This window comes from Rhinolophus ferrumequinum, chromosome 8, assembly GCF_004115265.2.
Source record: "Rhinolophus ferrumequinum isolate MPI-CBG mRhiFer1 chromosome 8, mRhiFer1_v1.p, whole genome shotgun sequence".
NCBI lineage: Eukaryota > Metazoa > Chordata > Mammalia > Chiroptera > Rhinolophidae > Rhinolophus > Rhinolophus ferrumequinum.
Genome location: NC_046291.1, coordinates 33062753 through 33089664, shown reverse-complemented (window position 1 = coordinate 33089664; position 26912 = coordinate 33062753). Strand labels below are relative to the sequence as shown.

The 26912-nt window shown below is 36.7% G+C and overlaps 1 protein-coding gene across 1 annotated transcript in view; it reads left to right on the top strand.

Annotated features, from left to right (window-relative positions):
• MOB4 (MOB family member 4, phocein) overlaps positions 1-9823 on the top strand; it is a 37197-nt gene extending 27374 nt beyond the window's left edge. Inside the window, exons 9-13 of the mRNA XM_033111461.1 lie at positions 136-178; positions 361-447; positions 6485-6564; positions 7555-7666; positions 7800-9823. Of these exons, the coding sequence (XP_032967352.1) occupies positions 136-178; positions 361-447; positions 6485-6564; positions 7555-7666; positions 7800-7931 (454 nt within the window). The 3' untranslated portion in view covers positions 7932-9823. The remainder of the gene's footprint in view (positions 1-135; positions 179-360; positions 448-6484; positions 6565-7554; positions 7667-7799) is intronic.
• Positions 9824-26912: the final 17089 nt, after the last annotated feature.

Genomic DNA, 26912 nt, shown 5'->3' with positions numbered 1-26912 from the left:
AGGATACGTGCCAGGTGGCGTTGATAATGGTGATTAGGGAGGAAGGATAGTTTTGATGGGATTCTGTTGTGACACTCAATATTCTAAAAATAATGTGGAGAATAGATAAGACTTCATTTATATTTTTATTTTTAGGCAATTCTGTCTTGAGCTAAATGGACTTGCTGTCAAACTTCAGGTATTCTTTTTCTTTGAGTTATTTGAAAGTTCTGTTTTTTCCTGTTTTTGTAACTTAATGTGCTTACAAAGACTTATCCAAAATTCCTGATTATTTTATAATTTTACATGTAAATGTAGTACCCCAAATGATAAACTTTTCAATTATTATTTTACATATTAAGAAATGTAACTTTTTAACAGAGTGAATGCCATCCAGATACATGTACTCAGATGACAGCAACTGAACAATGGATTTTTCTTTGTGCAGCTCATAAAACTCCAAAAGAGGTGAGAATTTATAAAATAGAATGACTAATAAAATTATCATAACCTAAACTCTCCAAGACAGTGGTAGACCAATTTTTAGAGGTTTTAGTTCACTATTTATTTTGCCATTTGGGTTAGAGTTCTTTTCTGTAAGGTTATTGCCACAATGCTATTTTAGGATATCTTTTTTTATTTTTTTATTAGGGAGCAGTGTGTTTCTCTAGGGCCCATCAGCTCCAAGTCGTTGTCCTTCAGTCTAGATGTGGAGGGTGCAGGTCAGCTCCAAGTCCAGTCGCCGTTTTCAGTCTTAGTTGCAGGGGATGCAACCCATCATCCCATGTGGGAATTAAACTGGCAACCTTTGTTGTTAAGAGCTCGCGCTCTAACCAACTGAGCCATCGGGCCGCCCCTCTGGAAGCTCAGCGGCAGCTCACTGTCTTCAATCTAGTTGTGGAGGGCACAGCTCACTGGCCCATGCGGGAATTGAGTCGGCAACCCTGTTGTCCAGAGCTCGCGCTCTAACCAACTGAGCCATCCGGCTGCCCCGCTATTTTAGAATTTCTTATGAGTAGTATCATTTTTCATAATTGGGCAATTTCATGGGCTAGAACTCACTTTATGATTTACTGGCTATCACAGGATAAGATCTGTCACATCGTGTTGATATCTAATATGTAATGGATGAGATATACCTGTTTAGATTTTTTGGTTCAGTCACAATTTCTTTTGATGGGAACAATTGTTTGTGATTACTAATTGATGCTTAGTCTATTAAATAGAAATGTTACTTCTGAGTTTTTTAACTTTGTAGTCAGTATGTTTTCCTCTGCATTTTATTAATGTTTCTTACTATTAATTTGAAACCCACCATAATGATTTTCCTCTTCATATTTGGTCCTACACTGAAAAAGTCATTTGTGTTGTTTTCTCCTCAGTTATTGTCAAGGTGAGGGTATAGGAAGTAGAAATTATCTATAGAATTTTTTTATTTTAAATAATTCATTCATATGATATCCTAATACATACTCAGTTTTCCTTAGTTATCTCAAAAATGTCCTTCACAGCTGGTTCATGTAAAGTATGGGTTGATTTTCTTTTAATCTGCATTCCTTTTTTCCTCTATAGTAATTACTTTTTTCCTCAACACTGATTTGATGGAAAATAATGGGGTTAGGCCAGTTATAGACCTTCACATGTCGTTATATTAACAGACCTGCAAGGCTTGAAGACAGGTGACTTTTTAGTTGCAAAATCAATATCTGGTGGTTTTTTTGTTTGAAACACATAAATTCTCCAAAATAAGGAGTATCTGGTACCTGTCTAAGGAGATACTACTTATTTGGAGGACTGATTTAATTCAGTGTTATTTTTTTGTGTTAATGCATTGAATCAATATTAAGATTATGTATCATTCAGCATCTAGGAAAATTCACATAGCAGTTTCATTGATACGCCACTGAAATTGGCTACATAGTATAGTGAATGATGTGATAATTGCAATTAAGAAACTGAATCAGAAAGGCTAGTTTTATTTTGGCAAATAGTAAATATGTACTGTGCAGTTTGATGTATTGTGAGATTTATATATACTGTCATTGTCACATCCACTTTTTTCTTAATTGATATCATCAGCATTAGATACTGTAAGTCTTAAAGTTGCGACATTCTTTCTGAAGATCAACTCCTTTGAATTGTCCATGTATCAAGGGCGGATGATAGTAGAATTTCCAAGTGGTAGCTACATGGAATGGATTACTGTAAACATACAAACAAAAGAAAATCCTGAAAGGACAATTATTGAACTCTTTTGAAATAATTGCGCACAGTCAGGAAATAATAACTGACAGATTAGTAGCTAAAAAAGTTGCTCTTATGAATTAAAAGCACTGGGCAGATTCTAAAGTGGAACAGGCAAGGTACTCAGCACCAGTGATGCTTTACCCAGTGCCCTTGAAAATTAAAGGCATTGCAGCAAATAGAGTTAATTGTACAAATAGTGATTGTAACTGACTAAGGTTATAACTTGTTATTATCTGCTAGCCCTTTCAGTCACATGTGGATTGTGATCACTTGCAGTAGCATTATGAATATGTATTTAGGAAAATATAATTTATAAAAGTTTGTGAGCACATTATTTACAGTTTTATAACCTCTATTTTACCAACTTTTTGCTGTTACAAATGATGCAGAATAGTACTAATTCACTGAGAATTGGAGGGAGGTGGAGGGAAGCAGCTAAAACAAGGCAAAACTCTTTCCCAACTCCACCCCCCACTCCCCAATTCAGAAATCGATTAAAGTTCTAAAGTTAATGCTGTCTGATACAGTAGCCATGAACAACATGTGGCTACGGAGCACTTAATGTAGGTATCCAAAATGAGATGTCTTCTAAGTTTTAAATACATCCTGATTTCAAAGACTTACTACAAAAAAGACAATGTAAAATACTCATTAAGAGATAACTGGATATCTACATACAAAAGAATGAAGTTATACCCCTACCTCACACCATATATAAAAATTGGATCAAAATGGATCAAAAATCTAATTGTAACCTCTAAAATTATAAAACTCTAGGGAAAAAAGATAAGTATAAATATTCATGACCTTGAACTAGGCAGTGAGTTCTGAGATGTGACACCAAGAGCACAAACAGTGGAAGGAAATATAGGTAATTCAGATTTCATCAAAATTAAAAATGTTTTGAGCTTCAGAGAACACTGTCAAGAAAGTGTAAAGACAACCCATAGAATGGGAGAAAATATTTTTGTAAATCATATCTCTGATAAGGTTCTAGTATCCAGAATACATAAAGAACTTTAACAACTCAACAATTAAAAGATGGTCCAATTTAAAAATGAGCAAAAGAGTTGAATAGACTTTTCTTTAAAGAAGATATACAAATGGCCAGTAAGTACATGAAACGATGCTCAACATCCTTAGTCATTAGGTAAATGCATATCAAAACCACAACGAGAACAGATAAACAAAAATGTGGCGTATACATACAATGGAATTATTTTCAGCCATAAAAGGGAATGGAGTTCTGATACATGCTACAACATGGATGAACCTTGAAGATGTGCTGAGTGAAATAAGCCATATGTAAAAGGACAGCTATTGTGTGATTCTACTTACATGAAATATCTTGAAAGGGCAAATTCATAGAGACAGAAAGTAGATTAGAGGTTGACGGGCTGGGGGATAGGGGCTGTGGTATGTTAATGCTTGATAATATAGTTTCTGTTCAGGATGATGAAAAACTTTTGGTTTGGAAGTAGATAATGGTGTTGGTTGCATAGCAGTGAATGTAATTAATGCCACCAAGTTGTACATTTTAAAATGGTTAAAATGACAAATTTTATGATGTATATATTTCACCACAGATTTTTTAATGGAAAGACACATCCACAGTGGCATACACTCACTCACTAGAATGACTAAAATATAAAAAATAGATAATAACAAGTGTTGGCCATGATGTGGAGAAAACGGAATCCCTCATACATTGCTGATGGGATTGTAAAATGCGTGACCACTTTGGAAAACAGTTTGGAAGTTCCTCAAAATGATAAGCATAGAGTTACCATGTCACTTAATGATTCTACTCCTAGGTAGTATATATATATATATATATATATATATATATATATACCCATAAGAATGAAAACATATGTCCACACAAAACTTTTACACCGACGCTCACAGTTATTAGGTTGGTGCAAAAGTAATTGCGGTTTAAAAGGTTAAAAATTGGAAAAACCACAATTACTTTTATACCAACCCAGTAATACATTATTCATGGCAGCCCTAAATGGAAACAACCAAATTTCCATCAACTGATGAGTAGTAAAGAAATAAAATGTAGTATATGTATACAATGGAATATTATTCAGTATAAAAAAGAATGAAGTCGGTAGAGGGAGAAACATAGCATTTTTGTATATATGAAAAACAAAATAAACTTTTTGAATAAAAAAAAATAATGAAGTACTGATTTATGCTACACTATATATGAGCCTGAAAAACATGCTAAGTGACACAGAAGACCACATATTATTCCAGTTTTAGAACTATCCAGAATAGGCAAATCCATAGAAGACAGAAAGTAGATTAGTTGTTACATAGGATTAAGAGGAGGAAAGACTAAAGACTGCTAATTGGTACTGGGTTTCTTTTGGGGGTGATGAAAGTGTTCTGAAATATAGTTGATGATGGTTGCACAGTTTTGTGAATATACCAAAAACTACTGAATTGTGCACTTTAAAACAGAAATTTTATGGTATGTGAATTGTATCTTAAAATACCCTCCAGAGCTCAATTTTTATATCAGTCATGTTGAAATGATAATTTTGGCTGTATAGAGTTAAATAAAATACATTATTAAAATTAATTTCACCTGTTTCTTTTTTACCTTTTTAATGGGGCTACTAGAAAATTTAAAATTAAGTATATGGCTTGCATTATATTTCCATTGGACAATGCTGATTTAAAGGTTGTAAAACTGTCCCACGGTACACGCAAATGACTAGTATGAGAAACACAGTGACTTGGGATATTTGTTTTTGACCAAATCACCTGTCATCATATATATGGAGAAAGATAATTTTTTCAGTAAATACCGCTCATGGTACTTTTTAGGCGATGAGTCCACTAACCAGAAATTCCTATGGATGTATAGTTAGAAAAATACCTTTTTTGTTTGTTTAGATAATCTGTATTTGCCATGGCACTATATCTAAACCATATTTAGTAGTTATTAATTTACATTTCTAAATCTTATACAAGCTTCAATCTTAACACTTGAAAAATATTCTAACTACTGGGTACAATTAGAATCATGGTTATTCTTTTCTCTAGTTCATTTTTTCCTTCAAGTAGATTCCCTGGTTCATTTTCTTTTTTTTTTTTTTTAATTTATTGGGGTGACAATTGTTAGTAAAATTACATAGATTTCAGGTGTACAATTCTGTATTGCATCATGTATAAATCCCATTGTGTGTTCACCATCCGGAGTCAGTTCTCCTTCCATCACCATATATTGATCCCCTTTTCATTTCCACCCCCCCCCGGTTCATTTCAGTCCTACTTTTCTTTGATGCTTTTCCCTGCCTGTCCTTAGAAGAACTGAGTGAAGAGAATTACTTTGCAGTTCTAGTTTTCCATTAATAGGTTTGCTGATTTGCTATGAGACAATAGGTTTCATCGTTTCTGACAAATGGGCTAGTATAAGACAGGTTTATTAAACTATAAAGAATAAATTTTATGTTTAATTTTAAAGGAGGTTCAAGGAGAAAATTCTTTAGAGAGCTGCTGGAGTGGTGCCAGGCACATAATAAGGGATGCTTTCTAGGATCATAGAAGGCAGTGATCCCTGGAGGTATTTGTGAAGAGCAGGAGGCTTCGGGGCCTCTTGGAATGGTATGAATCAGTGGACCAGGAATCAGTATATTCCTTGTAGAAACATTTTTTGCTTCTTTCTTCCTAACTGCGATGATCTAGAGTCATTGACCATCAGTTAATTGTAGTCCCTGCTGCTGTGTGTCATTCTTTAGGGCTCTCCCCATGCTTTAGAGTTGGGATATTTATACGCTTGCTTGCTTGAATCTCTCTGATCTTTTCTAAGCTGGAGTGCATGTTTTGAAAGATTCCTTATACTTGCCTACAGATTTTTAAGATCTGGGAGAAAGCCCGTACATACTCTGCAAACTGACCAGCCTCAGTTTCCTCATTTGTAAAATCAGAGGGTTAGATTAAATAGTCAAGTGTTCTTCCCAGCTCTAACTGCTGTTTTCTTCTAGGTACATACATTGTTGAGAGTGAGAAATTAGGAGACTGATTCATGTGTCTTCTAGAGGCCTGATATTATAGTTCATGGGGATAATAAAATCTTATTTATTGCTGTAGCATTGAATTTTACAATCATTCTAATATTGTAAGGCTTTTTTTTTCTTAGAATATGCTCAGGTTTTTGGAATAAGACACTTATGTAATAAATATACCTAATTTAAGATGTAGAGCTCTTTGTTGATGCATATTTACATTTTTTCTTTTATAGTGTCCTGCTATAGACTATACTAGACACACACTTGATGGTGCTGCATGTCTTCTGAATAGCAATAAATATTTTCCCAGCAGGTAAACAAAACTTTTAAACATGGTATTAAACTTTTTGGATTTAATTTAAAAGATTGATGTTTTTAAAACTAAAACTAAAACTAGGTTGCTGGTTAATGCATTGTATTCTTTAAACTTTTTTTTTTCAGCTGTTGTATATTTGACTTGTTTAAAATAATTCAAGTTTTGAAATTAGGGTTGTGGTTAAACTAAAGGCAGCAGGACTTGGCTCCCAAAGTTCATAGGCCAGTTCAGTCAGGGTTAGTCCTTACTGCTGTGCATCAGTCTCCAGGACTCTCTCTTTGATGCTTTACAGTTGGGATATTTACACACTTGCTTACTTGAATCCGTGATGGAGTCAGCCCCCGCATGCCATGCCTAAAGCAGACTTTCCTTAGTTGGACTGCAGGACTGCTTGGTTTTGAAAGATCCTTGCCTACAGATTTTTAAGATCTGGGAAGAAACCTTTGCATACTGTAATATGTTATTGGTGAGGTGTATGACTGGCATTGTATATTCTATTAAAATATTTCTTACCAGATGGATAGAATTCAAGATTCCCCTCACCCCCAAATATCATTAATTCCAAAGAGCTCATATAAAATATGTATAAGCTCATGTAAAAATATTGGTTTTTGCCTCAGTATGTTATATACATTGTTTTAAAAAAAGAATATCAGAAATATGCAGGCAATTTTTATTTCTCCAAAAAAGAATTGAGTTCTATAGAATAAACTAATTCCTTTCAGTAGTTTTATTTACATTAAATTTTAACAAAGTTTCAAAACTATCATACTGAATTTCTTAGGCATTGTGGTTATGTAGAAAGAGCAGTGGCCCAGGAGTGAAGAATAGGGGTTCTGCTGCTCTTGCAACTTCCTCGCACTTTGATCTTGGACTCGTCATTTACCTAGGTGTCAGTTTCCACACTTGTGAATTGAGGAGATTGGAATATATTGTTTCTAAGACCTGTCCAGCTCTATGAATCTATGATTTCTTTTCTGTTTCTAGGGTTAGCATAAAGGAATCATCTGTAGCAAAACTAGGATCAGTATGCCGTAGGATTTACAGAATATTTTCACATGCTTATTTTCATCACCGTCAGATATTTGATGAATATGAAGTAAGTAAATTTTACTGATGTAATTATCCTGATGTATTCTTACCAGAATGACAATAATAAATATTGATATTATGTCTAGCTTTTTTGGTTTGGGATAGTAAATTAAAATAACATTTTTTCTTCCTCTCTACAGAATGAAACATTTTTGTGTCATCGGTTTACTAAATTTGTGGTGAAATATAATTTGATGTCCAAGGATAACCTGATTGTACCCATTTTAGAAGAGGAAGTTCAGAATTCAGTTTCTGGGGAAAGTGAAGCATGAAGGGAATCATATAGAAAAAATGTACTGATCACATAATTAACATTAATTATGTACTGTATATATATATCATTTTAGACACATCAATCATGTATCCATATTATAGCCTCTTTGTTTAGTATAGGTAGGTTTTTGTATGCTGAGTGTTGCTTTTTAAAATGGGAAATACTTTTTAAGTTATTCATGAGCTATATATTCACCGGTGTGGCACTCATGGTTTTTACGTAAGATTAGTATTATCTGTTTATAATGCCTGTTAATAAAAGAATTTACAGTTTGGTAAAATTGCTGCTAAACAATCATTGGTTCACAATCCTCATCAAATAAACCCATCTATAAAATGATGAGTAAACTTGAGGTTTCCCACAAGCCATTTACTAAAGAAATAGTAATGTTTTCCTTTGGTTTTACCCCTGAGTTTAGATATTCTAGAAAATTCTGTAGTACATAGTTTAGTTTTAACTTTTCAAAACTGAGATAAATGTGTTTTAAAATTCTGTTTATAGTTTTTGATATACATATATGATTATGTGTATATCCAAATATAAATCAAATGAAGCATTAGTAATACGTACATAATCTTAATGCTACATAAAGTATATTCTAGACCTGCATACTTGGAAAGGATTTATGTTTCAGTGGACTGTTACATACAAGATGATAATAATGATAAAATGTGTAAATGATGTTCCCACTGGAAACCTGCCCTGTCCTTCCCTTTCCCTCCTTTCCCTTAACTCCCTCCCCAAACACATTAGCTTAGAAGCTTTTCACCAGACTTGGATTTAGCGGTGACTTACACCTATTTGTATTGTATTAATTGCTTACAGATTATACCTCATATTAGCAATTACACTACAGGAAAAATGTATTGGCCTAGGCTCTTGCTTATCCTTGTTTTGCAAAATTATTCTATTTGGAAAATAGTCTTTAAAATAGTTTGACTTTGTCTGTTAGTAATATTAATCTTTTCATCTAACCATCAAGGCAGCATTTAAATAGAGTTGAAAAATATTGTAGTATTTATTTTATGACCCCTCCCCACAATGTTTATGTTTGAATTATATGCACATGTGAGGTTTTTTGCAATAATTTACAGGTTCCAGGGTGTTGATGAATGGTCATACAATTTTTTGGACTTAGTAATAATTCAATGTCTTAAGAAGGATTCAGCTGCAGATTTACAGTCTTATAATTTATTGAATGCAATTTTAAACAAAGCACTGAGGTCTTTTGCTAAACTGGTTGTAATGAGGCACTAAGATAGAGTAAAAAAATTGTACAGTAATGAAGAAAATAAATCAATTAATATCTTGAAGGGAGTTAAACATGGGGAACTTTTTTTCATTTAAAAATTGTTCTTTTGAAATGAAGGTGAAAATATATTCATCTTGATTTGTTTTTTCAAATTTGAGGAAATATTTTATACTGTATTATGAGACAAGTATGTACAGCAAAAATGTGGGAAATAGTAGCATACAGAGAGTGTGTATATATACTTAACGCCTTTCCAAGCCTGCCAGTATATTGGATTTTGGAACAGTGTTGTCTGAACAGCCAGTCATTACTTTGTCCCAACCCTCAGCTATCTTTTAAGAAATGTTATGGTCCTAGTGAAAGGAATGTTGACTTTAAAATTATGTATTTATATTAATGTCACTATAAACCAGTGGGAGTATTAATTTTTATGCAAACTTGCTAAATATTGAGAGGCTAAACTACTAAGTTAATAAATTATGTGTAGCAATGTAGCTGTTCTTTCTATATGGTATCTCAATGGATTTCTGTTGCAGTGGCTGGGACTGGCAATCTGGTTAAGTATTTCGAAACACATTTTGAATGATATGGCTTGGTGTTAACAGGGAAATAAAACATGGTTTTTTTCTTACTCATTCCATCTTACTTGTACTGTGTTTGGAATTGATCATAAAAAAACCCCAAAGGAAACATTAGTTTGTAGTCTTGCTTTTACATTTGTATTGACATCTCCTTTATGCTCATTGCATGTGAAGTGGACTCGCTATACTAGGTAAGAGGTAAATGAAACAGTTACTGTTTTTCCTTAACACTGTTTTTACAGAATTTTGAAAATATACAGGTATTTACCTAAGTGATACTGAAAAAATTAAGGACTCTGGCAAACTACTAATTTATAAAGTGTTCTAAGAAGAGGGGAATAGGAAACTCACAGTTCTGTGTAATAAGGAAGTTAGGCTCCACTTATTGTTTGGATTATCTAATATAGATCCTAAAGTTAAAATTTTCTTTCAACAACATTAGTTTGATCATATAGTAAACTCACTCTTTTTCTCCTATTGTATCTGGGGAAGTAACTAATTTAAATTATGTTCCTGTAAGTATCATAGTTCTTTTTTGTCTGTGCCTTTTCTTTTCTCTGACTTGAGGTCATATTTGCATTTCTAGAATAGTTTCTCAGTTTAATTCTTTTTTTTTAAACTTGATTTAAGTGTGTTTTTCCAGGACCCATCAGCTCCAAATCAAGTAGTGGTTTCAATCTAGTTGTAGAGGGCACAGCTCACAGTGTCCCATGTGGGGATCAAACTGTCAACCTTGTTAAGAGCACCACGCTCTAACCAACTGAGCTAACTGGCCACACCAGCTAAATGGCCATCCCCAGTTTAATTCTTAATGAATTAGCACTTTTTAATATCAGAATAACATTAAAAATCCATAATTACATTGTTAGCAGGACTGTTTATGGTTTAAACACATTTACTGATTAATGTCAAATTTATTGTAATAGAACTGATAATTTTTCCCTATGTATTTTGCTCTACTCTTTGATGACATCTGTTTGCCTGAAGGCTTCTTATAATTTGCACAGTTATATACTTTTATTTTTTGAATACTTCTTGGATATGGTAAAGGTTCATTGGTGTAGTTCTTCCATGCTATGCAAATGTTTTAGTAAAAGTAGTTGACTTTCATTTCTTGAATGCAGCTAATTGTTAACTAAGCAGACACTGCAGATGTGTTGGTACAACTCGTTTAGCAGTTTAAGATGGTCAAACATGTGAATGTGTTTTCTGAAAAACTATACATTATTAGTGTAAGGCACACTATAAAACCAGATAACTACCAAGTGAATCCACAGAAGGGTTACGTTATTCAACTAAAAGATTCAGTTAGGAGCCTCACTCTTAACATTTAGGGATGCATATTTTATAGGGTATTTTATGTGGGCTGGGAACCTAATGTAAATAGCAAAAAGAACATAAAATTTTTATAATAACCTAAATTTCCAAAAGATAAATACAGTTGGCATCCTGAACTTACATCCATGGAGGTATTAATAGTATGTCAATTGTCTGATTGATTCCAGGATTAATTATAGCATCAACATTAACAATTAGTAAGATAATTATTTATTTTTAAATGAAATCAGCATTTTATCCTGATTTGATTTCTGCTGTAAACCTTGGTAAAGCAGTTTATAATTCCATAAATAGCGTGTTTATCACTTTGTTTTGGGTGGACCTCATGACAGCCACCTATATCTTTTATAACAATTAAAAATCTTAAAAATTGTAATTTGTTACAGATTATAGGATTTTCTGCCTTTTTTGTGACAATGTCAAAGGAACATTCTCATAATATATGATTCTTTTATGTAAAAGAATTTTCTACCTCTACATTTGCTGATTTTTACCCCCCTTTTCTCCCCCCCCCCCCACTCTGGTTCAAGCTGTTGTTTCTCAGTCTGGTTGTGTAGGACACAGCTCCTTGGCCCATGCTCGTATGAGCCTTGAGTTCTCCCCGGCTGAGGCAGTTGGTCGCTGGTCATTGGTCACCCACTCACACCAGCTCTCGCTGGTGGCTGGCCACTCATGATGGCTGCCGGCCGCTCATGGCAGCACATGGTAGCCCACGGTAGCCTGTGGCAGCACATGGCAGCCCAGCTCCAGGGAGAACCGTGGTTCACAATCTTAGCTGTAGAGGGTGCAGCTCACTGGCCTATGTGGGAATCCAACCAGAAACCTCGGTGGCAGCATTAGGAGCATGGTGCTCCAACCACCTGAGCCACCGGGCTGGCCCTACATTTGCAGATTTTAATGTTTTGGTTTTCCCTAGTATCTAAAAGAAAATGTTAGTTTATTTTTTATAACATTTTATACCTTGTTCTAATAGTAAGAGGTTAAGTCAAGTAGGAATGACAGGATTCTAGCCTTGTGTTTTCTCCTACTTTCTTAGAGACAGATTAAAGGGAGTCAAAGGAACAAGAGAACCCCACAAACGAGAAAGCAGTGGGTATGATCATTATTGCACTAGCAAATAAGATACCCTCTTCACCCAATTCCAGTAATTCAGTAAAATTCTTTTGATTTTTATGGGTAAATTCCTACTTAACTGCCCTAAAAATGTTGTTTTTAAAACCAGACGTATGTTCATAGAGATTATGCTTGCCTTGATTTGGGTAATATTTGGGTAATATTACCTAATATTTGGGAAATATTGTATATTGGGTACTATACAATATTTCAATATTACCTCTACATTTGCTGACTTTTACTTATTAAATATTTGGTGCTCTTGGTTTTTTAAACATTTTACAAAACAAGTGCAGATCTGCTGATCTTAGATTCTGATTGTTGAGCTACCATGTTAGTGATTATATTTGTTTTCAATGTCTGCTGTAGTAAATTACTACAGATTCAGTGATTTAAAACAATACAAATTTATTATCGTACAGTTCTATAGGTCAGAAGTTCGAAATCAGTTTTACTGGACTAAAATTAGGTTCCTCCTTTCTAGAGTCCACAGGGGAGAATCTCTCTGTTCCTTACCTCTTTTTGCTGCTGGTGGCTGCTGGCATTCTTTGGCTTGTGGCTTCATTATTCTAGTCTCTACTTCCATAATCACATCACGTCTTTAATGCTATCTCTGCCTCCCTCTTGTAAGGACACTTGTGATTACATCATTAGGTCCACTTGGATAATCCAGATAATTACCCCATCTCAAGATCTTAATCACATTTGAAAAGTCCCTTTTGCCATATAAAGTGACATATTCACAGTTCTGGGGATTAATTAGGAAGAGATGTTTTAGGGCGCCTTTATCCAGCCTATGACAGCATTCTTCTCAAATTCATGTTGTTAGTCTCAAAAAGTTCTCCATGCTATGGACATAATGTTTACTCTGGTAGTGGTACTTTTTTATTTCCTGCATGCTTCTACTTCTTTATGCCTCCCAATCATACATTTCATTTAAGTTTCTGAAAAAGTTGAAATCATTTTCTACAGTTAACCATTTACCTCATCATTCTTGAATTGATCCGTTGATAGCTAAATTCTTTGCGTGATCTTTTAGTTAATGCATAAAACTGATAATTCTGTGGTTCAGAGTCTTTGCCTACCAGTTTGTGAAAGAGTAGGAGAGATGGAAGAAAATGGGGTGGAAGAATATTTTCCAAACTTCTTTGTACATCAAAAAATAAAGGGAGAGTTTAAATCTACAGATTCTTGGGCTCCACCTTTGGAAGCTGATTTAATTCAGAATGGGAGGGCCTGAATCTGGGTTATAAAAGCATCATGGGTGACTTTGATGTGCTACCAGTTTTGTAAAAAACTAGGAAATTTGGGAGAGGAGGTAAAAGGTACTTTTCTTTCAAACCAGTAAATAGTAATTGTAGCCAGTGTTTTCTCAGGGGAAGATAAATCTGGCAATAGCAAAAACATTCACCTCTAAGGTAAGTTCCTAGAAGAAGGAGTGAGTTTGGGGCATACCGTCAGCTTCTCCCAGGGTTGCAGAGGACGATGACGGGTACATAGAGCAAAATGGGGAAAGAGTGGCTCCTCAGCTGACCCTCTGCCTCTAACCAGCTTTGCTGCCAGAGTTAGCCATATTGTCTTTGTTTTTTAAATGTGGGAGCCTATTTGAGACATACTGAATCCCACAATTGGATAGACTTCAAAAACCTTGTTTTATGAGACTAATACTATTTGTGAGGACCTTTAACTGTGGCATTAATTTGAGGTTACACCAGGTTAATTCTAACAGGTGTGTAATATTTTCATTCCTTGCAAAGTGAGAATGCTGTCATTGCAGAATTTCCAAGTGCTTCTCAGATGGATATGGGTGGGTATTCAGGAAATTGCTATTTGGTTTTTCCTGAAGAAGTGAGTATACGCCATACCAGCTGGTCTGGAACCTTTAGGGTACTTCAGAAGAATAGTGATTTTTTTGCCATCAGGTTTGTTCAGTTTTATTTAGCATATTCAAAATTGAGGAGCATATTTATCTGGGGGCAGTAGAGATATTAAATCCAACCTTTATATGATCGCTCTTGAATCACTTGGGTTTGCTTTATTTTGGGAACTGAAATCGAAAGCAAGAGTTGGCAACCTCTTAGCACAACTAAAAGGGTTCCATTGTGTTGGTATTTAGCAAATCCCAAGGAAAAGATAAGACAAATGTATTTAGAATCAGGAAAAAAATCTGAGAAATCATTGAGTTGAGACTCCGCCTCTTGTCCTCTTGTTCTACAGATTTAAAAACAAAACTCCAACAAAAAACCAAGGCCACAGAAATTAAATGATTGTCCAGAATCCCCACAGATAGATATTGCAGAACTGGGGCCTGAGATCCCTGAGCGCTGTGGAAGTTAATGTAGAAGAGGTGAAGAGAGGAGACAAGTTCATCTGATGGGGCCTAGGAAACCAGCATCCCTCCCATATGACTTCTCAGTGGTATCAGTACTGTAAGGATGCACCGTCAGGTAATCTCCATTCTTAAAATGCCTGAGTGAAGTGGCATTTTAGGTGGGATTTTCTAGTTAGGCCCAAAAGTCTTCTTGGGGCCAGAGCTTAACACTGCAGTCGTGATCTGAGTCTTGGGGCGTACGTTAGAGTTTAGGAGTTGAGAGAAATCTGTGCACCTAAGAGTATTCGGTACATCATTGTGTACTCCACTAGTAGGGATGTTCAGGACTCCCCCAAACTCCTGATTGATTTCCAGGCATATCTTAATCACTACTGTGATTTTGGCTGATTATAAACAGCCCCTTCTCCTGCTTACCATTCTAAATTAAAAATAGGTCAGTCATCAACTGGCCAAAATCCCATTTGCCTTTGGATTTCATTAGCTAATTTACAAGTATGCCAAAAGCTTCACAGTGTACTCATTCTTCCCCAGGGCTTCCTATACAATCAACTACTAACTTGATGGATTTTTCAAGTTGGACCCCAGTGTGCTTCTTTGAGTCAGAATTGCACATTGCAATTGTCATTTGGCCCTAGCCTTCTCTATTTATGCATCAAGTGATCTATATAAAATATAAAATTTAGTCTGATAATCTAGATCCACTTGGAGTGAAAAAATAGAGAAATTGGAAGCTATTAATGCAGATGACGTATTTCCTAAATGGCTTCTCTTAAAGAAGCCTTTCTTTGATAAGAGTATGTTTGCATCTGTCTAGTTAGGTCAGTCATTGAAGCATTTTAAGGACTGTATTTATGGTCTTGGAAGCAAATTAGGAAATAAACTTTAGATGATAGCTATGTGAACAGTACAGCTTTCTGGAAGCTAGAAATGAGACTAATGGAGAAAGAAAATATGTCTGTGACCTTAAAAGGGGAGGAATAAATTACAGAAAAGTGCATCTTGAACTATATAGATTTTCAATTTCTCCTTAAGTAAATTTGGAATATCTTACAATTTTAGTTTTTAAATTCTATGAAGTTTAAAAATATTAATGTCTCTTCATGTCTAGTTAGAGATAAAGAGTCTGTAAGTCTTGGCAACAACCTCTTATTAAAACATCCTTTTTATTTACATTAATAAGTTTTTTCCTAAGCTGGATTCACAGCCTGTCCATTTAGCAATCAGTGATTTTCCTTTGGTGCTGTATTTATGTATACATCAGAACATAAATGTACTAATACAAGATTTAAAATAACGTGATGATTTGGGGGAATTAGGAGGAGAGGGATTTTTCAAGCATTGCTTGGGGCAGGAGAAATGTAGGGTGCATGCAAAATGAGGTTGTTAGCTGTTGGTGAGAGGATTATGGGTGGAATTAATGGGGTTCACTATTTCTGATAAGATGCCAACTTTTAGGGCAAAGTAGAGACTAAGTCCTTGTTATTTAATTCAATACCAGTTCCCAGATCCAGAGCAGTCTCTGTGAGAAGAACCCATCAGTACAGAGTGGAAAGCTCAGATTTAACAGGATAATAGCAAATAGAATGTGACCCTATTGATGGGTGTCACCTTTCTGAAGCTTTAGGAGGCCACGGTCTGCAGTGAGGTGTGAAGTGGCAGGAGGAGGGGCCACCGCGAGTGCCTTTCCGGCTGTCAAGGCCGTCGGAGTCTAAGGCACCACTCTGCCTCTCCTCAGACTCCACTCATTTGCAGGACTCGAGGGCCCACCAGTACCTTAGAGCTCATGTGTACTCACTCAGGTAAGAATCAAAACAGAAGGTGAAGAGGCGCTAACATGGTGGCCTGGCGATGGAGTGGTGATGGCAAAAGCGGGGCTAGGTGGAGGGCAACAGATAGGAATAGATTCCTTGTGAGGCAGATCTTCTCTCGACCTGCAGGAGAAGAACTTCTCACCCTTGCAAGTTCCCTTTTGCCCTCTACCTACTGATAAGGACCCACCTGTACCCCTAGTCTCTGTTCCTGACGCTGCCATCTGCTGCTCTGTCCTCTGCCCTGATTGTCCCAAGACCTTAAAATCAGACCATTTTAAGGTCTTTAGAAGCAGCAGATTCCACCCACATAAGACCAAGTATATTAAAATGTAGCCCCATTTCACATTAAAACATAAATTTGAATGGCTTTTTGTAATTGATTTTTCAGACCTGGGCTCTCTATGTTCCCTTAGTTTGGCTTAAATTGGCTATGGTTTCTCATCAGTCATCACATACTCTCTGGAATTCCTTTGAATTGAAAAAAGCCAAACTTTTCAACATTAATGACATTTTTATGAATAGGAAAAGAAGTGATATATATTTTATAGCTATTTAATTCAATATTTCAGTTTTGCAGTTTTCATATTTTAGAGCCAAAATATTTTTTAACAGGTCTCAAACCTTTTTCGGGATCCCTGAAAAGTTCATAGGTCCTTATGTTTAAAATGATCTGCTTATAATTTTAATAAAAACATGCTATTATTAGAAATATTATATTAAATATCATTTGCTCAGGGAAGCCTTTCCTGACCTTGAATATATTAGATTCGTCTGTTATATGCTCTCGTACCAAACTTTGCTTCCTATAAGTATTTCCATATACTACAATTACATAATTATTTTTACTATTATTCGTCTACTGTCTATTTCCTCTGCTAGCCTATTGATTCCATAAGGGCAAAACTCTGTTTGCTCTCTAGTCCCTGGCATGGCACCTGACCAAGTCAATAAATATTTGTTGAATGAATGGATGAGAGTGTGAACCTGCATCTTCTCACGGGGATTCGGTTTAAGGAGGAGAGGGCTTCATTTCTGTCAAGAGCCTAAGCATTGAAAACTAAAGAGATGTTCTTAAAATATATCCTCCCTCCTCCATCTTGTGTTAAAGGATATCTGCCTTTGACAGTGTCTGCCTGTAGTGAGGTCTTCAGCAGACATGTTTGTTCTTGGTTGTTTAGCGTCTGGTTTTGGGTCTCTGGCTCTTTTGAAGATCTGTGAACTACCTAATGTACTTGGCAAAGTAGTAATGAATCATTTCATTAACCACATAGAAATATATTTAAATGTTTGTGGATATACTCAAACTTTAAAGATGCCCTGTATTTATTCTGGCATTTCCCCAGGCATAATTTTTTCACCACACTAAAAAGAACTTAGCAAACTTAAAACTAGACTTAAAAAAATAATAATGGTTTCAGTTTATTGAGCACCTAACTAGGTGTCACGAACTGTGGTAAGTACATCCCCACACTATCCCACTTAATCCTCATACAATTTAGTTTGTGTCCACAGGAACAAGGAGCAGGGTCAGGGTCTGAACTCAGTCCTTGCTTCAAATCTCAGGCTTCTCCACGTTGCTGTGCTACCTTGTATGTTTCTGAGCATTGCTGCAACCTATCTTTGGAAAACTTTAATTCTTGTATGAGTAGGACTGAGTGAGGCAGCATGTGTTGCAATGGAGTGGCTTAACCAAACAAGGTTTTGCTTTTCTTTGTAACAAGACCAGAGGTTAGCAATCCTGGGCTAAGGCAGTGGCTCCGGGGTCCTTCATTAGTTTCCCAGGCTCCTTCTGTCTTTCCATTCCGTGATCCGTGGGGCATGGCCTCCCTTCTCAAGGCTGTCTCATAGTTACTAGGAGGCTGCTCCTCAGGCTCCACGCTCACCAACATTGGATACTATCAATTCATAAAATCCGGCTTTCTCAAAAAACAACAACAAAACAACAAAACCAGCATCTCTTTACAGCCCTTTTTTTGCAGTTTTTATTAGTTGAAAACTTGTCATGTTTATTGGTTATGTTTTTTAATAAACAACTTTGTGTCATTTGCAGTTTTTTCTACTTGCCTGTATCTGTTTTTTTGTTTTAACATCTCTGTGTACTTAGAATATTAGCCCTTTGTCATTTGATCTTTTCTTGATTTGTTTTTGTTTACCTTTTGACAGTGTAATGGAGTGTTTTTCCTGTATAGAAGTCTTAAATATTTACTGTTAGTATTTACGCAGTCTTTTCTTTATGGTTTCTGAATTATCTAAATATTTGTTCATATATTATTTCACTATTCTTATAGATTTGTTTTTTACATTTAACTCTTTATTTCAGCTGGAAGATTTTTGGAATAAGGAATGAATCTCATTCATTTTAACTTGGGTCTGTGACAGTAGCTCTTCACATGAAGAGGTGGGAAGAAAGGGAGAAACATACATAGAATATCAGACTATAACTGTACCATAATGCTGAAAGTTTAAAAAAAAAATGGAATCCTGACTAAAACTTTTGGAAGGGGGTAAAAAAGGAGAAAGATCTTGAGACACATGGTTTCCCAGAAGAACAAATTTAAAAGAATGACTTGTGGTTAAGGAACTAATGTTTACAGAACAAATATTGAAATGTTGAAACTCATTTTTCTGTGTGGTGTCTCTGATCTGGGAAAGAAAAAGGAAATGTAAATAAAATATCCCAAGTTGGTGTATTTCAGTTTTATATTAATTATTGAAATTTTAAAAATGCGGTTCTCTTGCTTTAAGAAATAAAAAGTCGTTTTAGTAACCACATCCATTACAGTAAGGTGAGTGCTTCTCTTTTTGAAACTTGAACGTGCTGAAAACAGCTGTCTCAGAGGATTAGTACGTGTATGTTCATTAAGACACAAAGGAGATTAAATGTGTGTATTTAGTAGTTTTTTGCGTAACCAACAAAAGAAATTCTTACATTAGAAAGCCTGGACTTCAGATTTTTCAGATATCCTTTTGGGTGGTTCTTGGCCAGGCCAAGCCCGGAACCAGGACTCTTTCTGGCTCAGGGACAGCGCTGATTACCTGGGAAGACAGTGAGCACTGGATTGAAACGATTCACACTTTCTTTCCATGCAGGCCAGCTTTCTAATTCCCCTGGCTGTTTTATTTAGTGATTCTATTTTTGATGAGAAAGTAAGAATAACTCAATTTCCATTTCTTACTGGTTTGCTTCATTGACCTTTTATGCGTTAGTGCCCTCTTTGGAACTTCTTTTTTAGCAGTTGAGTTAATGTTTTGCAGGGAAGTAACCCAATAGGTGAAGGAAGTTAAAAAATATTGTTCTCATATTACTAGAACTAATTTTCCTTTAAGCTTCTCTCTAGGTGTATAACAACAAACTGTGGCAGATGCTGTATTTGTGCAATCCTCAGTATAGCCCTGTGAAATTCAATACTATTGCCACCACAATTTTACAGATAAAGTAAATTTCAGAGAGGTTAAGCACTTTGTCCAAGATCACACAGCTGGCAAAGAGTGGATGCACCTACGACAAGGACATCTGACCTATCATCACCTCTGAAGTATGTTTCTAGCTGGTGATCTCTTAAACTTTTTTCTATGGCTACTTTTTTTTTTTTTTTCCTAAATGTGGGCTTCCATTCGTTCTTTTTCTTTTACTGCTAGGCGATGACCAATTACAGTGTACTTCTTGAATTTCTCCCTCATCAATCAAAAGTATTGAGTAGGTTTTCCAGTGTCTTGCCATCCTGGCTGTATCACTGTGGCCTGATGGTTTGTGAGGGACTTGGAAGGATTAGATACAAAAGGAGCTTCCCGAGTTCAGGTCTCGATTTGTAGACAGTTTAGTAGCAGTGAGGAAAGATGTGATAGATTAAGCAGTTCTCTGTATTATCCATTGTATTTCCTCTATAGCTTGAATGAGTCCTAATTAAATGTTGGGAATAGAGAGGGCCAAATGAAACCTTAGGAAGTAGAGACACTATTTTGAGTTGGAGAATCTAGGCACTTTTCAATGATCAGTGGACTTGGAATCAGGCCAAGGTCTGAATTCTAGTTTCCCCACTTTGAAGCTGTGTGCTGTTAGCAATTTACTTAAACTTTCTGGGTCTCAGTTCCCTCATCTGTGAAATGGAATATACCCAACTTTAGGTGATTTTTGTGAGTATGAAACAGCGCCTGTGAAAGTGCTTTGCCTGATGTCTGGTAACTTAGCCACTCGGTAGTTTTAGTGTCCATTCTTCCGTTAGGACTTGACATCTTTGGTCTGAAAATTTTAGAAGATTTAATGCAAACAGTTTATAGCACTTTTGATATCCTTTAAGAGTCCTTTTAACATGCCCTAAGAATCCTAGGTAGAATAAGCAGAATCCTTAGCTAAATTGGTGGAGAGGATAAACTTGAGCCATGACACCAGGTGTCAGTCCCTAAGGGAGACCCAGGCCAAGACCTAAGCCGTGAATTTGCTTCTTTATAGCAAAGCTGATTGAAAGCCACTATTTGTAGTAAACGTGTGTCAAGTTTTTTGGCTGACTGGCACCTTTTTTCCCCCTAAAGCTCTTTATCTGATACAATTTCAAACTAACAAAGAAATTGCAAGACAGTAAAATGAATTCTCACATGTACCCTTTATCCAGAGTCACCAATTGTTTACATTTTGCCCCATTTGCTTTATCAAATTCTCTGTCTCTCTCTTTCAACACACATGTGCACACACTTTTTTCTGAATCATTTGAAAGTAAGTGGCAGGCATCCCTGTATGCCTAAATATTTTCATGGATACTTCATAGGAATCTTTTGCATAGCCACAGTACAGTAATAAAAATCAACACATTTAACATAAATACAATAATACCCAATCAACAATCCACAGTCCCATTTATGTCACCTAACCTCATATTTATACATCAGCCGCCCCTTCTCTCCACCTAGGATCTAACCCAGGGTCACATATTGCAGTTCGTTACGTCCCTTTAGTCTTTAATGTGAAATGGTTTCTCAGCTTTTCTTTGTCTTTCATGACCTCAGCATTTTTAAAGCTATGCAGGCCAGTTGTTTTATAGGATGTCCCTCAGTTTGGGTTTGTCTAATGCTCCCTAATGATTACATTCAGGTTGTGCTTTTTTTTTTTTGGCCAGATATACCACGGAAGTGATGTGTCCTTCGCACATCATTTCAAGAATCACAGGATGTTGTTTGTTCCATTATTGACGATGGTGACTTTGATCATTTGGTCAAGGCCCCATCCAAATCTGGCTTGGCAACATAAATAAACGTGTGCTCTGTTGGGAGAATCTTGAGCCTGCTGCGTTCTGCCTGCCCAGCATGCTCAGCGCCTTCATATTCTGCATCCTGCAGAACCCAGAAAACTCCCAAGCTAGAGCACAGGCTCACATGTGAGACTGATTCACGAGTGAGTCATGAGAGGAAGAAAGCTGAGCAGAGAGTTCCCATTCTGCTGAAAAGGTGGCACCGGAAACATTTGGGTTGGGGGAGGAGGTGGTGCAGCAAGGTCCTGCAAAGAGGTGGTGCCCTGTACACTAGAAGCTGGATTCCTGGCAGCAGGGCTGGGCGCCAGCACCAGCAGGCTTGTTCTCTTGTGTAGGTTTGCGGACCTTCCTGGCAGCTTAGCACTGAGTGTGGTGACCCCGGCAAGTCTGTGACTGCTCCAATAAATATTTTTAATATTAAAATGTAACTTACAAATAGTAAAATGTACCTATCTTAAGTGTACAGTTCAATGAGTTTTGACAAGTGTAAATACACCTGTGCTCTTTTTAACCACATAAAAAGATACAGAACATTTCTGTCACCCCAGAAATGTGCCCCTCCCGAATTCCTATGTTGAAATCCTAACCCCCAGTGTGATGGTGTTAGGAGGTGGGGCCTTTGGGAGGTGCTTAGGTCATGAGGGTGGAGGCCTCCTGGGTGGGATGCATGCCCATATAAAAGGGACCCCGGAGAGCTCCTCTCAATGTAACCACGTGAAGTTATATTGAGAAGACAGCCATCTGTGAACCAGAAAGCAGGTATTCACCGGACACCAAATCTGCTGGTGCGCCATGATCTTGGACTCCCAGCCTCCAGAACTACTGTGAGAAGTAGATTTCTGTTGATAAGACACCCAGTCTATGGCATTCTGTTACAGCAGCCGCCCCCCCACAGGCAGCCACTGTCTGATTTTTGTCACTATAGATTAGTTTCACCTTCTTGAATCTGTAAGTTTATGTCTCTTACCAAATTGGGAGGTTTTCAGCCATTATTTCTTCAAACACATTTCCAGTCCCATTCTTCGTTCATTCTTTCCACCAGAACTCTAATGACATAGATCTTTTGTTATTTTGTTATAGTCTAAAGGCCTGAAGGATCTGGGTTTTTGTTGTTGTTTGTTTGTTTAAAGTCCATTTCCCTGTGTTGCTTAGATTGGGTTATTTCTATTGCTCTACCTTCTGGTTCATAGATACTCTTTCTTTAGTTCCCTCCATTCTGCTGTTGAGCCCATCACTGAGCCTTTTATTTTGGTCATTGTATTTCTTGATTCTAAAATTTCCATTGGGCTTTTCTTTATATCTTCCATTTCTATGCTGAGACTCTGTTTCTTTGCTGATACTTTCTATTTTTCTTTTTTCATTTGCTTTAAGCACGTTCTTAATTGCTTGTTGAAGCATTTTCATCATATGTGCTCTAAATCTTTTAAAGATAACTCTAATTTCTCTATCATTGTTGGCATCTATTGTCTTTTTTTTATTTAGTTTGGGATCTTTCTGGTTCGTGGTTTGATGAACACTTTTCTATTCAAACCTGGGCATTTTCATATTATGTTGTGAGACTGAATCTCTCAGAAGGTATAAACCTTCTGCGTTAGTTGGCTTTTACTGACTCTACTCCAGCAGGGGAATCGGGGGTGGGGGACGTGGGGGGGTTGCCTAGTGCCAGGTGGAGATGGAAGACCAGGTTCTCCACTTGACCTCTGTTGACACCTGAGGGGGGCATTTTTCACTACTGCTGGGCAAGGTGGGCGTTCCAGTTCCCTCGGTGCGAGAAGCCTGCTTACCGCCGGCAGCAAAGTCCGGACTCTCCGCTAAGCCTCCTCTGACGCCACCCAGTGGGGAGGGAGAGAGAGGCCTCTTTACAGCGCTAACCCCGCGGGTGAGCAGCTTTGGGAGGCTCTCACTGGCCGGGGGGAACGAAATTCCCGATTCCATGCTTGTCCTGCTCTGACACTCCCTGGCCTGGTGTCCTAGCCTCACGAGGGGGGAAACCGAGGCTTCCCACTTGGTATGCGGGTGGAGCTGGGGGTGAGGTTTTTCTGTGGTGGTTAGCTGGAGTACAGCTGTTATTGTCTAAACATTTGCTGTCTTGCTAGGGATTTTGAGTTGGCAACGTTGGCATCCTAGATTGCTGGCTTCTTCAGTTCCCTAGTCACATATATGAGGCAAAAATAAAACCAAGGAACTCATCACTGGTCGTCTTATGTTTGTTTTATACGGAAGGTTCAGGGGTTTTAGTTCTACTTCTTCGGAGTAATCTACTCATCTTTCTAGAAGCAGAAGTCTTTGTATTTTCTTTCATGTAATGTCTGGTCAAGCCTTTTTCCCACTTATAATTGGATGCTGGGCCTTTTTATTATAGATTTATAGGAGCCATTTATATATTTTTAATATGGTATGTGTTTTGTCAGGTATGTGTTTTGCAGTTCTACTCTCCCAGTCTGTACTTTGCTTTTCCTATCTTAAAACTGTGAGTTTGACAAACAGACGTTTTAAATTTTGATGAAGTCCAATTCTAGATATCTTTTTGAACTAAACTCCTTTACTGATATGAGCCAAGGTCAGCCTTTGTTGCTTGCAGCTAAGAATGCGGCCAATATAAGCCTGCAAAGAATCACCTTGATACTGATACATACACTGATTTAATGCTCAAAGCATTTTTGGAATTGTCTCCACAAAACGTTTATAAGCCTCACCAGAAACAAGGCTCATTATTTTAGATTATTGCCTAATTCTCCACCTCAGACACCATCTTGGAACTTAATCATCTGTCAGACCTGGGTCTATAAACTTTGGGCTATTGCACATGTAAAATTCACTCTCAAGCTATGAAATGTCACCACAACAAATATTACTTAAATGGATGTGCCATGAGTTTTGATGATTTGCGTTTAGCTTGTTTCCCTCCATACCGACTAGTAAATTTTGATGTAACATGCCTACTTATATACTCCCCACTGTCAGCAACTACTCCATTTGCATTCTTGAATACAGTCTTTCAGATTGAGGTGCTCAGAGCTCTGAGGAGGGGAGAGAAGGAAATCATTTTTAGTCTTATGCTAAAAGAGCCACATCCTTCCTGCCCAAGGGAATAGTAGTGAGGAATCAGTGAGGAAAGGCTGGGAAAACAAGACTGCTCCTCAGCTCATCCAGAATGTAAAAAATGAAAACACGTCTGGTACATTGATATTCGCATATCTAAATACCTGGTCCTGCTAAAACAAATCACCAGGAGTTGGTTGTGACTTAGATTGACTGCGGCTCTGCCTCCTGTTTCTACGGGTGTCTGAAGACTCCCGAAAGCCCTGGAGTCTCTTAAAGAGAGTGACCTTTCCGTCCATCTCTCACTGAAGACAACTGTAGTGGCACAGACACAGCCGCTCCAGCTTGGTGGTGATTTCTCTGGTGAGTAGGGGTTCATGTTGTCCATGGAAGAGAACAGGGTGACATTCAATCCAGATGGGATGGAACTAGTCATTGAAACCGAAGACAAAAGGGCCATAGATTCTGTACCAAGCGGAATAGCGGAAGGGCACACCCACATCTATGGTTGTGATACTTTTTCGTCATGACTTATAGGTATCAAACAGTCACATGCCAGAGCCCCTAAGGAATTTCATAGTGTTATGAAAAGAACTGAATATACAACTGACAGATAATGATAAGGTTAGTCACATTTAACTCCTTAGGCATATAGTGTCCAACTTTTGTTACCTTTTTTTTTTTTTTTTAAAGAATAGAATCAGAGCTACGCGTACTTATATATAATACTCTAGAACTACTCGGTCATTATTTATTCACTATAATACAAATATGCCATTTAACTTAAGGGTAATGGTTGGATTACATGCTTATGAAATAAGTTTTGAGGATACGACTGCTGAGTTTATTCGAATAAAGCGTTTTTTTAAATAAGAAATAACAAAGATTAGAAGCAAACTGTAAAAAGAAAGTATGCTCACACAAATTTAAAAAGATTAAGTGATTGATATATTCCTGAGTTTTCCTTTAGTCAAATATAAATTTCTGTCTCTGCTTTTAACACTTCAAATCCCCTCGGGACACTAACTGACACAATGGTAAAGGAGCCTCTACCTCTCATGGACTCTGGCGTTGGGAAAACTGTCTGATCTTTCCGAGTACCTTCCCTGGGTTTCCTAACTCATGGCATTTTGTGGGCTTCACAAGTAATGCTTGTTTCTACCAAAAACTCTTGAATATGGAACTCAGGTTCATCTAAAAATCTAAACAAAAAACATTTCTGGAAATATTGTTGATAGCTATTTCCACAGAATAATACTGAGCAGAATATTCCTAAATTCCTTTATACCTATAGCGGTATAGCATGGTAGATGTGGAGTAATTGCATTGTAATTTTAACAATTCATAGAGATTGGCCTAGTTCCACTATGTATTTGATAACACATAATACATATCTGTCATGTGTATAAAACATTATGAGCATTTGTGTTCAATAAAACGATAGCCCAATAACAAATGACATTTTATTATTCAAATGATCTTATAATGTCAACACCGATGCTAATAAAAATATATAATATGCTGAATTCATCAATGGCAAAGTCAGTTGTAACTCACTTGAAGATTCCCACATTTCAAAGTAAGCTTTTCATAGATAAATGAAAATCCTCTATTTTGTAGCATTTTCATCTTTGTAGCATTTTCATCTGTTAAAGTCTGGACAAGGCATAGGCATCCCTGTTAGAGCAGGCAAAGCAGAGATGGAACAATTAGGTCCCTAGACACAATGCATGTGCTATGAGCACATTTCTAATCCTGTGGGACGAAATATTCTGAGTTTCCACATTCTCCATGATTTAGCAATCAAAATAAAAGCATAATTCAAATCTAGACAGATGTAAAAGACTTCAGTTTCCATTTAAAGTTGATGTTTTCCTTTTTCATATTATTTGTAATTTATAAAAAAGAAAATTAATTCTTTTTGTCTGCTAAGGTTTTTAACTGTTGAGATTGTGGGTTCTCTCCGTATTGAATGTTAAGGGACGCTGCTCTGCCCTCTCTGTTCCTAGGCTATTAGAAATAACAAAGTTTAAGCTCAATGACTCAGTACAGGGTTGGTAACATGGTGACCTTTTAAAAGCAAAGACATACAAAAAGGATTTTTTTCCCCAAAGAATATTTTAACAAATAGGGGTTTGCTTTGCATGTACATGTCATAGTTAAAGACAAAATTTGGATTAGTTGTTATATTCACGAAATAGGTACTTCATCAATTAGCCCTTTGTGTGTATGGGTGTCGGCGGGGGGGGGGGGGAGACAGGCATTAT